We start from the raw sequence: 12,078 nt of genomic DNA, 5'->3' as shown, positions 1-12,078 counted from the left end.
TAACAATACGCATAGGCAGAGAGTTGCTGTTTTTCTGTTTCTCCTTCAGTACAAACCCTGCGAGCAGGCCTTGACCCACGTACCCTGCTCTTTCAGTGATAAAAAAAAGCTTGAGAGATATCTCTGCATTTTCTGCAAGGTTCAATTCTTTCACTTTTTTTAAGACTCATAGACGAACTGAAACGCCCAGCCTGCATCAGCAAGAAATAAATACAGCAAATGTTGTTATAATGAGATTGGTTCATTCAAAGTGTTTTATGATGCGGTTTCAAGCAGAGATGTACCCAGAGGGGGGGTTCAAACTCCCTTTGAAATTTTTTTAGGCAGTGTGTACTGTTCCTTTCGGCAAAGCTCAGCCCTTACCATAACTCAACCCCCCCCCCCCGAAAAAAATGCCAGCTACGGCCGTGCTTACAAACATGTATGGCTAATAACGACGATTTACTGTACAATAAAATTCTTCAATGTTCCCGAAACAAAGTTTCATCAGAGGAAAAACCTGAAAATTGGTTCCCAGAGGATTTCTTGCAGTTGAAAGTTTATGAACTAGGAGAGCAAAATCAAAGTGGGCAGAAGGGGTGGGCAGAAGGGGTGGGGATCGAGGGCCAGCTGACCTCTGTAAATAAATTGTCTCGTTGACAATTATAAGCTACAATAAAAATTCCGTCCATTGTCTTCCGTGGAAATGGGAAGAGCATTTCTAGCAAGAGATCATAATTTCCAGCTTCATTTCTGAGTAGATTTATAGATTCTAGCTGGAATCGACGGCTTCTAACTTGAAAAATACCTAGTCTAGCTATAAACACGATTATTTTAACTTGCAGGTTTTCTTTCTTCCAGCTGGATTGACAAATGCTGGCTGGAAGTTCTAGCTGTTAGCCGGAACAAAATCTCAACCCATCTAGAAATGAGCCAGAAACTGATTTTCTAGCTAGAAATTCTGTCTATTTCTAGCTAGAAGAAATTTCTGGTTCATTATTCCAGCTAGCAAAAATATTATTTTCACATGGGGTGTTTTTGTAACGTTGAACTTCGACATAGCTGCATGTTCGTGTGTGCCCTGTTAAGGCGAGTCTGTCTTTTAGTTAATCTGGAGAGAAACGCGTCATACCGAGGGTTGCGATATATTTGCCTTGTTTAAAACACAATCAATCACGCGTCATTGTCAGCTGCCTATGAGAAAAATGTCCCCGCTTTCTCCGCGACGCTCCAGGCACGACAACCGCAAGGTTTTAACGCACGGTGCAAAGACATCGTTGATTGGATAACCTCGTAACTACGTAGTAAGTTCGTTATCTATCAGACCTAGACACAATACGAGCCTTTTTTTGGGCGCGAATCCTAGCTGAGATAATGAAAAAGCATCCGATATAGAAGCAATGATGCTGTCATATTGCAGGACGTCAATATCAACGTCCGCGACGGTGGGATTTCGCACAAAGCGCCTAGTAACACAAAGTGCGCCTGAATCCTTCACTTGTGGCGTAACGCACAGTCCCGCGCGCCAAACCCGGACTTTGCTGGATCATTGCCACGCGCAGTGCCCCAGCTGTGTTGACACAGACGAACGTCGCGATCACGCGGCGAAGAAGGGCCCTCTCCCAAGAAAACGCTCAAGAAAAGCCCGCCCGTCTAAGGGAAGGCTCGCGGAACAGCTGAAAACGGGAGCACAGCTCTGTTTGTTATGCCACCCGTACGGGGCCGACCCGCCGCGATACGAAAGCGCTCTAGGAAACGCAGCAAAAGCAAAAGGCGATGCACGAAGGAGAAGAAAAGGTCCACGAAAGCGAAGCAGCAGGTTTCCTCGGAGGAGAGCGCGCGACATGCGCGTGAGTCACAAGGCGACGCGGGGCGAAAGTGTCTCACCTTTGATTAAAGGGCCTCGCACGCACAGCGACCTTCACTGACGCCATGGTCGCTCTTGTCAAGTTCGCGGGGCTAGAGCGAGGAACACGGAAACGGGTCAGAGCAACATGGAGACGGCGATCGGCGCTGGTTCCCGCCGAAGTCTACATATCCCCTCCGACGGCGACGTTGGTGCACTTCGCAGCTGTCGCACATGGGCCTAGCAGCAGCGCGCACCGTCGGGCATTTGACTCGCGTTTGTGTTGCTCAGCTGCTGTTGAGGCGACGCTGGCGGCGCCTGTCGGTCGTCGATGGCGACCGGCGCCAGGGTGGCCGCTTTGTGCCGCGGGATGCGCTAAATTTGGCGTGAAATTACACCGCCCTTCAGCAATGGCGCGAAGTGCGCCCTTGAAAACGGATTGCGTAGTTGGACGTTATGGTTGAGCGGTCGCTTTGTGTAGACCTGCGGCGCCGGAAGCGCTGCCAGCAACAAGAGGCAGGCCGGCTGTGTTTAGCAAAAAGAACAAGAATACTGGCCACGGTAATGAGCGATAAACAAGCCGTGAAAAACCGTTTGAACTATCACGGTAGCGCACCACGCGCTCACGGTGCTGCGATAAATCGTAGGTAGCCCTTAAAGTAGAACAAAATAGAAAAAAAAACATGCAGATGGTTAGATTACCCCAAAGCGACGTTCGGACAAAAATAAGCATTACGCGCGCAAGTTATGTATGTAGTTTTGTTTGAACTAAATGTCCGACATTTTTAGAATTAACGGTGTGGGGGCCATATAGTTACGCGCTGTACAATCCGCTTTGCAGCACCTTTAGTAATATTTTTTTTTTTTTTTGCATTGTAAACTTATTTAGTGTTCGCGAGCAAGACCTGTTCGTGCATGCGCTCATTGGTTGAGCACAATCACAGATAACAACAAGGCCGCCCTAAAAGGATCGATATCCTGCAGGTTTTCATGCTCTGAAAATACGGCCCCAGCTGCGTCATGACCGGGGTCGTTGCCCGCGTGTATGAATGTCACACCGTTGATTGGCGCATTTCCACGCTTAATGCGGCAACCTGATTCGCTGTTGCAGTACGTTTTATCCACTGTAATGTAACGCACAGCGTGTAGAGCCAAGGCCAGGGGTTTATCCAGGATTTCGATTTTGGGGGGTGTCGAAATCCTGGGCGGTGCTCGGTCCCTGGACATGGTGCTCGTGGTTGTGGAATCTTTTTGGGGGGTGTCGATAACCTTTCCGGGGGGGTATAAATTTCTGACTGAGGCGCTGATAGAAAGGTATTTGTGTGCCATAGAAAGTTCTACTGCAACTTCTTCATGGGGGCTCCGTTGCTGGATTCCACATTCCTGCGGTCGACTTGCACTTTCCCTGCCTTCCAACCAATTCCAGAAAAGTAAAAGGGTTAATGGAGTACATGCCGCTCTCTCAATCACTTATATATACTTCTCTACGAAATTTAAGAGTGTGAACAGCTCTTTTTTTACCCAAGGTTGCTGTCGGGTACGAGAGGTTGGAAACTAACGAACGACAAGGCTTAATTATTTTACAGTGCAAGCAGCCCGAGGGAAATCAACAAATACATGCCATGGTGTGTTTTTTTCCCCTGTTTATTCGTTTTCAAGAGAAAAATTAAGCACAGGATAATGCGCTCGCTCCTAAACAAGCTCTTCTCGTAAAATATTCGCAAAAAGATAATACATTCCGGGCAAACAGCTGCACTTTGCCACAGGATGTGGCCCTGTAGTACCTGCAGATTCCTGGCATTTAATTCATGTAAAACACAACAAAATGATACATATGCGCGTACACATGTGCACGGTGCAACAGTGTCAGGAACTCGATTCGCTAACATTTCCTTTCGAAGCGAATGCGCTATGAAATGGCCGCAGACAGGCAGTGGTGGTTGGCAGAGAGAATCAACTACCGCTAGTCGAAATGACAAGGATGGGGGCACGCGGAGCTTTCTTATCAGGAGGGTGTACTGCACTGCGATTGTGCTGTCTAGTGATTTACTGGCGTGGGCATTCCATAGCGTTCAACCATCGTCGTCGTTAGACGGAGGGGTGCGTTTTCTGCCTAATTTTGCACGTACGCGTCCATGCACCCTCCAAATCTAAAGTACTTCGACCAGTATTGCGAAGGCGGGAAACTTGAATTGCATTGGACAAACCTCCGTTCCACGAGAGGAGGGAGACAGGGCGGCGAAGAGCGTGATGGGTGGTAGCAGTGAGCCAATAACGGCGCTGCAACCCATTATAGTGAATCACTGCTCAGCACTTGCGACAGCGTTCACATTGAGTGGAATGGCTTTAATTTTTATCGACTTATTTTCTCTTTACAGCGGTGAAAATTTCAGTATCATTCGTGTGGTGAACGATGACGACGGTCACTTTCCGAATTCGATGAGGCATCTGAAGCTTTTAATAACTCACACTGAACCTTTCGCGTCAGTGCCCTGTGTTAATTGCAGTGGTAGTGGTGAACCGTGTTACCAGGGCGACACGATTCGCGCTCAGCAATGGAAGAAAAAAAATGGTGCATGCTGAACTGAGGGCACCAAACGAAAATTGAAGTGCGCAGAAAATAAATAAGGAGAGGAAACTTTAGGAGACATGAATACAAGCTCTGCTTTTCGAGGTAAATGAATAGAAGATGAGGGGGAAGGTAAGACGATGTGGAGGAGGAGACAGTGCGAGCACCGGCACTGAATACATTCATATCCAATTGGAATGTGCCGGAAGCATATTGAGGTGAGGCAGCGGGACAGACAGACAGACAGACAGACAGACAGACAGACAGACAGACAGATAGATAGATAGATAGATAGATAGATAGATAGATAGATAGAAAGATAGATAGATAGATAGAGAGAGAGAGAGAGAGAGAGAGAGAGAGAGAGAGAGAGAGATAGATAGAGAGAGAGAGAGAGAGAGAGAGAGAGAGAGAGAGAGAGAGAGAGAGAGAGAGAGAGTCAATAACTTTCATGAGTGAAACGTAAGCGCAAACAGACACAGGGACGAGAAAGGGAAACGACACCAGCGCTTGCTATCAAATGAAAGATTTATTAAAATCGAAAACACATATATACCATGCCAAGACCCAACAATCAGACACGTGTGACCGTCGCACATGCGCACGGCGGTACATCAGAACAACCGCCCCCTTTCCTTCTCTTCTTTTTCCTTTCCTCATCCTCCACCCCTAGCAAAAATTCTGATAGAAACTTGTATTAGTCTTATACATTTTTGTATTAGGTGTATAAGACATGTATTAGTCTTATACAAACTTGTATCAGTTTTATAAGTTTCATATACAAGTTGTATTAGTCTAATACAAATACACCTATTAGTTTGTATTAGTTTACAAATACTAATAGATCTGATAGACCTGAGTCTAATACGAACTAATAGAGGCGTATTGGTTTTAATAAAAACTAATACAAATGGACCCGCAAAGTGCGATTTCCTGAATTTTTATTTTTTCTGGAAAATCACAAGCCAAAAAAGGTTGAAATGATCGCCCTTGAGCAATAATGTTTATTTGGTATATTATTATGAAGCGTTTTGTTCACTAACAAATCTCCGTAAATCTCCAACCAAATTCTTATGCAAAATAGGTCAACTTTTTTTTTTCATTTTCGCCCCTAAAAATGCGCTACATTAAGAGCGCTGATGGGAGCTGGGAGTGCTGCGCCAGCGATAAGCCACCTTACCTGACCTAGCGTCACTAAATAAGCTTCGCCTTTATTTAGTGACGCTAACCTGACCTAAAGGCCCTTGATCGGCGTTTAAAGCAGATGATGGCATTGGATGATGGGACTTTAACCTGACCGTACCTGCGAGGCTGCAAGAAGAGCAGCAAGAAATCTAACGAAGCCGAAAAAACTTCAACGAAGTCAAGCGGTCAAGCCAAGCCATGCCAATGGTCTTCGTTGGGTAGCCAAGATGGCGACGGTATCAAAGTGCGGCTGGCGTGTGTGTACGTTCGGGAAGAAGACGGTTAGAAGGAAGCGGCTTCTAGCATTATTTCACATCAGACGCGTGTGCATCGCGTCATCTAGAAGTGTTGGAGATGTGTCTAACGCCCGTTTAACTTTGGCAAGTATGAACCAGGCCGCAGCGCGATTCATCATGGACCCGTCACCTCGCGGCTCCGGACATCTTTGCTCTGTCTGCTATGCTGTTTAACGAACGCCTGACATCGAAGATAGCGTGTGCATCACGTCATCCAGAAGTGTTCGCGCTGTGTCTAACGCCCGCCGAACATTGACAAATGTGATCCGGGCCGCCGCCCGACCCATCTTTGACCCGTCACCTCGCCGCTTCGGACTCCTTTGTTCATTCTCAACGGAATGCCTCACGAAGAAGAGACTCCATTCTAATCGCGTGTTGCGGAAGGGTGAATGCCGTTTTGAAGTTGCATCGAAATGGGAATGGTGTTCAATCGGCCATTAATGCGCTCGATATGTACCTACGGCTGGACCGTACAGGTTTGACGAGCTTTTCTGATTGCATGCTGCAGCTATTTTGTGGATTCGCATTGCAATTTATTCATTCGTTCTTAATTAGGTTACAAACTTATGTAACATTAAATTATTCAGCCAGATTTCTGTCAGCCAGAGGAATTTGCCTGTGTACCCTGATAATAAAATGCGTTGCCATGTTTCATTGCTTTGTTCGAACTTGCACTGGTTCTGATAGAACTAGTACATTCTGGTCGACCTATCAGACTAATACAGTCTGATAGACCGACCAGACTAATACACACTGATAGACCTAATAGACTAATACAGACTAATAGACCTAATAGACTAATACAGACTGATAGGACTAATAGGCTGATACAAACTGATAGACCTAATAGACTAATACAGACTGATAGGTCTATTAGTGGCAATAAGCATATACGTGTATTAGAATTTGTATCAGAATTTTTGCTAGGGACCCCCTCTCCTTAAGAAGCTGCACTTCTTTATCTAGAATACTCAGTGACGGGTGACTTATACAATCCGAACCCCTCATCCGGATATGGAAGGCTTCAACAATTTCCCTGGTAGCACGGTCTCTGTGTTTAAAAAGAACTTGCGTGTCTGTGAAGCATGGCTTACAACCGCAGTCTGAACAGTGCAGCGCCAGGTGTGTGTAACCAATTTTGTGTACTGCATTCCTATGTCCTGTGGCTGGGTGTACGTCGGCCAGACCGGCCACTTCCATCATTCCTTCTTTTCAAGGAGGAATGATGCTCCCTCAAGAGTCAAGCGTACATTGAGGCAGCGGCCGGTCTGACCGACGTATACCCGACCACAGGTTAAGTTAAGGAATAAGTTAAGGCTGCCATCTCTGACCTTAAGACAAACAAGACCCCTGGGCCAGATGGTTTGAGTGGAGGTTTTTATCAAAAGTTCTCTGCTATCCTTGCTCCCGTTCTGTTAGACAGATTCACAGAAGCATACGACCACGACGTTTTGCCGCTGACCTTTTACTTAGGGCGCACAGTTTTAATTCTGAACACGCAAGATGAACAAAAGCTGAAATCGGTTGACGGCTATCGGCCAATATCTCTCGGCAATGTAGATTATTAAATTTTTGCTAAAATTTTATCTATGCGCCTTCAACTTGTCATCACTTGTTTTGTAGGACCTCACCAAACCTGCGGTATTCGAGGTAGGAGCATTCAAACAAACATACATTTTGCTCGTTCAATATTGGAGTGTGTGTCTGATTCGGCAGAGCAGGTGGCCCTTATCCACATTGACCTTTCAAAGGCATTTGATCGAGTTTCTCATGATTTTCTATTCGCACAATTGACAGATGCAAATTTAGGGGATATATTGTTAAAAGGCATTCAGCTTTGTTACAAACAGTGCACCACACAACTGGTCGTCAACCGCGTTCTGCCTAAGCCAGTTTCGATTAAGTCGTCTGTTGGACAGGACTGCCCCCTTTCGCCCTTGTTGTTTGCCTTATACCTCGAACCTCTGTGCCTTAGTATTCAGCAGAGTCAAAGACTACGGGGTTTTTCCTCACTATCCTGCGAGGTTAAGGTCCTTGCTTACGCGGATGACATTGCCTATTTTTGTGTTTATAAAAAAAGCGTTCAAGAAGCCCTTAATCTGACCAGGCAGTTTTGTGATGCGTCTGTAGCGGCTGTGAATATGGAAAAAACAAATGGATTTTGGTTTGGTGAATGGGGTGCGAAACCCTCCTTATTTGCTGGCATTACTTGGGATAAGGACGCACTTCAATACCTAGGTGTACCTTTGCATCAAATACTAAACACCGGGCCGCATTGGTCATTGGCCCTCCAAAAAGTCAAGCGATCCTCGCAGGCATGGATGGGGCGAGAACTTTGTGTTTGCGCGTGCGCAGGTTTGTAATGTCTTACTTGGCGAAAAGCTTGTTTATGTGCTACAAGTACTTCATTGTGTGCATTCTAAAGTACAAGCTCTACATAGAGTTTTTGCGACATTTGTGGGGGGGTCTCAAAGGGAACCTATGCGTTGGGACAATTTGTTTCTTCCATTTGTGTCTGGGGGTGCTGGGATGACACATTTGTTTGTACACTAGCTTGTATCTCGGTTTTTCTTCTATAAAGGGACGCATCATCCACTTCTGCTAAACGTTATTGCAGCGAATGAGTTTTCATTTGCCGTTTTTGCTTGTCTCCACGGGTGAAGTTAGTACGAAGCCGCCATGGGGCTTTTTAAAGGAGGTGGTCGACGCCTTTCATTTCCTTACTGAGAGGTTTTCCCTGCAATATCTGTTTGCCCTTTCCAGGAAGGCTTTGACGAACACTTTATTAGAGAGTCTGTTCCCAGTACCGGTTTATCGCCAGCCTTACATTGGCCACCATAAGGACAGTGTTTTGAAGCGTGTCACACGTATGTGTCTTCCTCCAAATGCAAAAACGGTTTTCTTTAAGCTGCATACATCAACACTCCCAGTGAAAACATGGTTGCGTGAGAAAGGAATGTCTATTCCTTGGTCTGACAATTGCCGTTTATGCAATCAACTTGAAACCACTGATCATTGTTTTGTTTTGAGCCGTGATGCTGTTTTTCTGGGATGTGTCGCAACGAACTCTTAAAAAAGGACATGGACATTACCCCTTATACAATTCGGTTCTTGCCTTTTCGAGATATGTTACTTGCGAGCCCTATGACATATTTGTTGTGATGGGATTGTATAGCTTGTGGAAGTGCCGCATGATGGGCAGGCACGCGGAACCCCCTAGCCAAACGAAGTCCATTTTTCGGGAGCAAGCGGCGTTGGTACGGAGCATTATGCGGCCCAAAGTGACCCACCAGAACGGCTGCATCTGTTGGACGCGTGCGTCTGCTTGCCGGAGTTTTGACAGACGGCTTATTTTAGCTGCAGTGATGTGCATCTTCTTGGATGACTCATAACTTTTGTAGGCTGTAATAATTTAAGTGCAGTTTTCCATGCAGTAAAAAAAAAAAAAACACGAGCTCTGTGGCGTCGATTTAGAGTACTGAGTACTTGCGCCGACGGCTTGGGTTCGAGCCCCAGAAGGCCTATCTCTTAGTTTGTTTTTTTTTTTTTGCATTGGTGAATTTTTCCCTAAATTTAACTTATTTTCCTAAACTGAAATCTACCCATTGTTTTTGTTAATAATGGTGATTTGATATGTTTTAGGTCGCTTTAGGTCTGTGGCGCAGCCAATGACCACGTTGAATTACCGTTCTGCATCACGCGAACAGACATGTCACGTGGGTGCTCTGTGCAGCGAAGCGTTTGGAAATACGCGTCCCCGAGCTGAGCTTGCCTTCTCTAGGAGTCCGTGGGTTTCGGTGGCCAGGCGGGCCCGGTTGATTTGCTGAATCTCTCGTTTGGGCCCCAGCTGGCCAGCACGACCGAACACTGCGAGCGAAGAATGCTCTCATATGAGGTAACAGACCGACACTCAATTCTTTATGCTGTCCCCCAGCAACCTGCCGCAATGTCTTGGCGGTACGTGACCACGCTCACCAAACACGGCAGCCGTGTGCTTTTTGCGACACAATCATCTTGCCTGCTACCACCTACGGCTTACCTTGCGGTCATGTGTTAGATGCATAGTTATTCCCTCCACATTTAGCCTCTAAACTGACTGAATTTCGACAGAAACAGGGTACAATAAATGGCCAGCACAGCACTCTTGTGACAGGCTTCGGACTTCCTTTGCCCCGAATTTTCTACCAACTGCCCCCGGTGAAATCTGCCTGTACTGCTCGTGAACGCATGTCATGCACACTGTTGATTCTCGATCGCGGGAAATGGCACGTGCGTGGTCACTTGGAAGAAGATGAGAAAGAAGCGCGGGGTCGGGCTCACGATCGGGCTTAATCGGAAATCAGCGACTCGATGCCGTAGGTGCGGGGACGAGCACGTGGACTCGGACTGCTCTGGAGATCTAGGATGTTGTCTTTGTGGGGACGCTCACCTGGCAGACTCACTCAGCTACGCGGCACGTGCACAGGAAGAGAACATTGTTGAAATTATTGAAAAGCGCAGATGCTCGCGCAGGGAAGCTGCAGCGATTGTCAAAGAACGAACAGCTAGCTATATGCAAGAGTCACCTAGCTCTAAAGAGACCCCCCTCACTGAGACAACTCTGACTGCAATGATGAACGTGGCTGCGGAGAAGGCAGTTGCGAAGCATGTGGAGCCGCTGGTGCTAACTTTGTCTCAGTGTTTGGCCCAAATGCAGATATTGACCGCTAAGCTTTCTGACTTTATACAGACTTTCCCTCTTTCCCCTGCTTCTCCCAACACCCACATTCCGGAGGTGAATTCAGTTATTCCTCCCACTAGAGTCACTTCTCCTTCAGTTCACGGTCGTCAGGAAATTGAATCGTCAAGAGCAAGTACTTCCTTGAACGTTGGAGTGCCTCTTGAGGCCGAGAGTAATCACCCCGGCACATCTTCTGCCCCCGCGCACGTGCCTGAGGTTCCACTTTCCTCCGACGATAGCTGTTCCGACATGGATCTTGCCCCCGCCACTTCCACACACAAAATCAAAAGGACACTCTCTCCCGCTGATGCTAAAACAGTCAAGGGACCTAAATTGAAATCTAAAAAAGGCATAACGCGGACCCTAAAGTCAGGAGACATCTTGAAACAGGCAATCGCTTCGGCAGAGCTCGAGTCACTATAGGGCAGATCCGAGTCCTGCAGTGGAATTGTCGCTCTGCGTTCTCGGCGTCTCCTGATCTTTCCTACCAAATTTCTAAGCTCTCTCCGGATATTCTGCTTCAGGAAACGTGGCTCTCTCCCTCAAAATCATTTGCTGTGCGTAACTTTCGCTCATTTCGCTTAGATCGCCAAGGTAGGGGCGGAGGTTTGCTTAAATTAATTTCGGCCGCATTCTGCCACAGAGCGTCTGTTTCATTCACGTTATTGACCAGTGAGTGCGAAATCCTTGGAGTCGACCTTTTTCTTCCGAATGCTACTCCCTTTTCGGTGATTAACGCATACTTTCCATCTGGTGTAACATCTACTAGACCATTGGACGCTGCTTTGGCATCCTGCAAACCCCACTGTGTCTTAGCAGGTGACTTTAACTCCCACCACATATCCTGGGGCTCCCGCACAGATGCTTGCGGCCGACGTTTATGGGAGTGGATACTTAAGCCCCAAACAGTTAGGTTTCAGGCCGGGCTGTTCAATTTGGTCTGCCCACATTGATTTGGAGAGCCGCATTCATTTGGCCCGCTCACGAAGAGAAGTGGCCGTCCTGGTCACCCTGGATGTTTCAAGGCTTACGACAGCGTTGAGTACCAAATTCTTTTCAATACGCTTAAGCGTCATCCTTTCCCGAAATACATCATCTCATGGATTATCAGTTTTCTGTCCAATAGAATTTTTTTTTTTCACAGCAAGGTATGTCCTCCCCAGTATTCAGTCAAACCCGCGGTGTTCCTCGGGGATCTGTTTTGTCTCCAGTGCTTTTTAATGCTCTGATGAGCTCCATTCCAATACACCCAGACGTTCAGCTGTACGTTTACGCTGACGACATCGCTTTCTTTGCGTCAGCCAAAGACATTCACATATTGTACCAATGCCTTCAGACCTATCTATGCGCTCTAGAGGCTTGGCTAGATGGTCTATACTTAAACTTAAATGTGAACAAATGTGCTCTCCTTGTCTTTCCGGTGGGTGGCCCAGTCTCCGTTTCTCTTAATTACCGCCAGCAAACCATTCCCCAGGTCAATTCT

General features: G+C 46.7%; 1 protein-coding gene across 2 annotated transcripts in view; it reads right to left on the bottom strand.

The window, feature by feature from the left end:
• Nucleotides 1-2,132, bottom strand: part of Klp98a (kinesin-like protein 98A) — a 54,331-nt gene extending 52,199 nt beyond the window's left edge. The window contains exon 1 of one of the 2 annotated variants that reach the window (XM_077674115.1): nt 1,867-2,132. In XM_077674115.1, coding sequence (XP_077530241.1) covers nt 1,867-1,913 — 47 coding nt within the window. In that variant the 5' untranslated portion in view covers nt 1,914-2,132. The remainder of the gene's footprint in view (nt 1-1,866) is intronic. The other variant, XM_077674116.1, reaches the window with a different exon arrangement.
• Nucleotides 2,133-12,078: the final 9,946 nt, after the last annotated feature.

The sequence above is a fragment of the Haemaphysalis longicornis genome, unplaced genomic scaffold (genome assembly GCF_048455015.1).
Source record: "Haemaphysalis longicornis isolate Haplotype H1 unplaced genomic scaffold, Haemaphysalis longicornis Haplotype H1 scaffold_6, whole genome shotgun sequence".
NCBI classification, from domain to species: domain Eukaryota; kingdom Metazoa; phylum Arthropoda; class Arachnida; order Ixodida; family Ixodidae; genus Haemaphysalis; species Haemaphysalis longicornis.
This window is presented reverse-complemented; position numbering and strand designations above follow the sequence as displayed.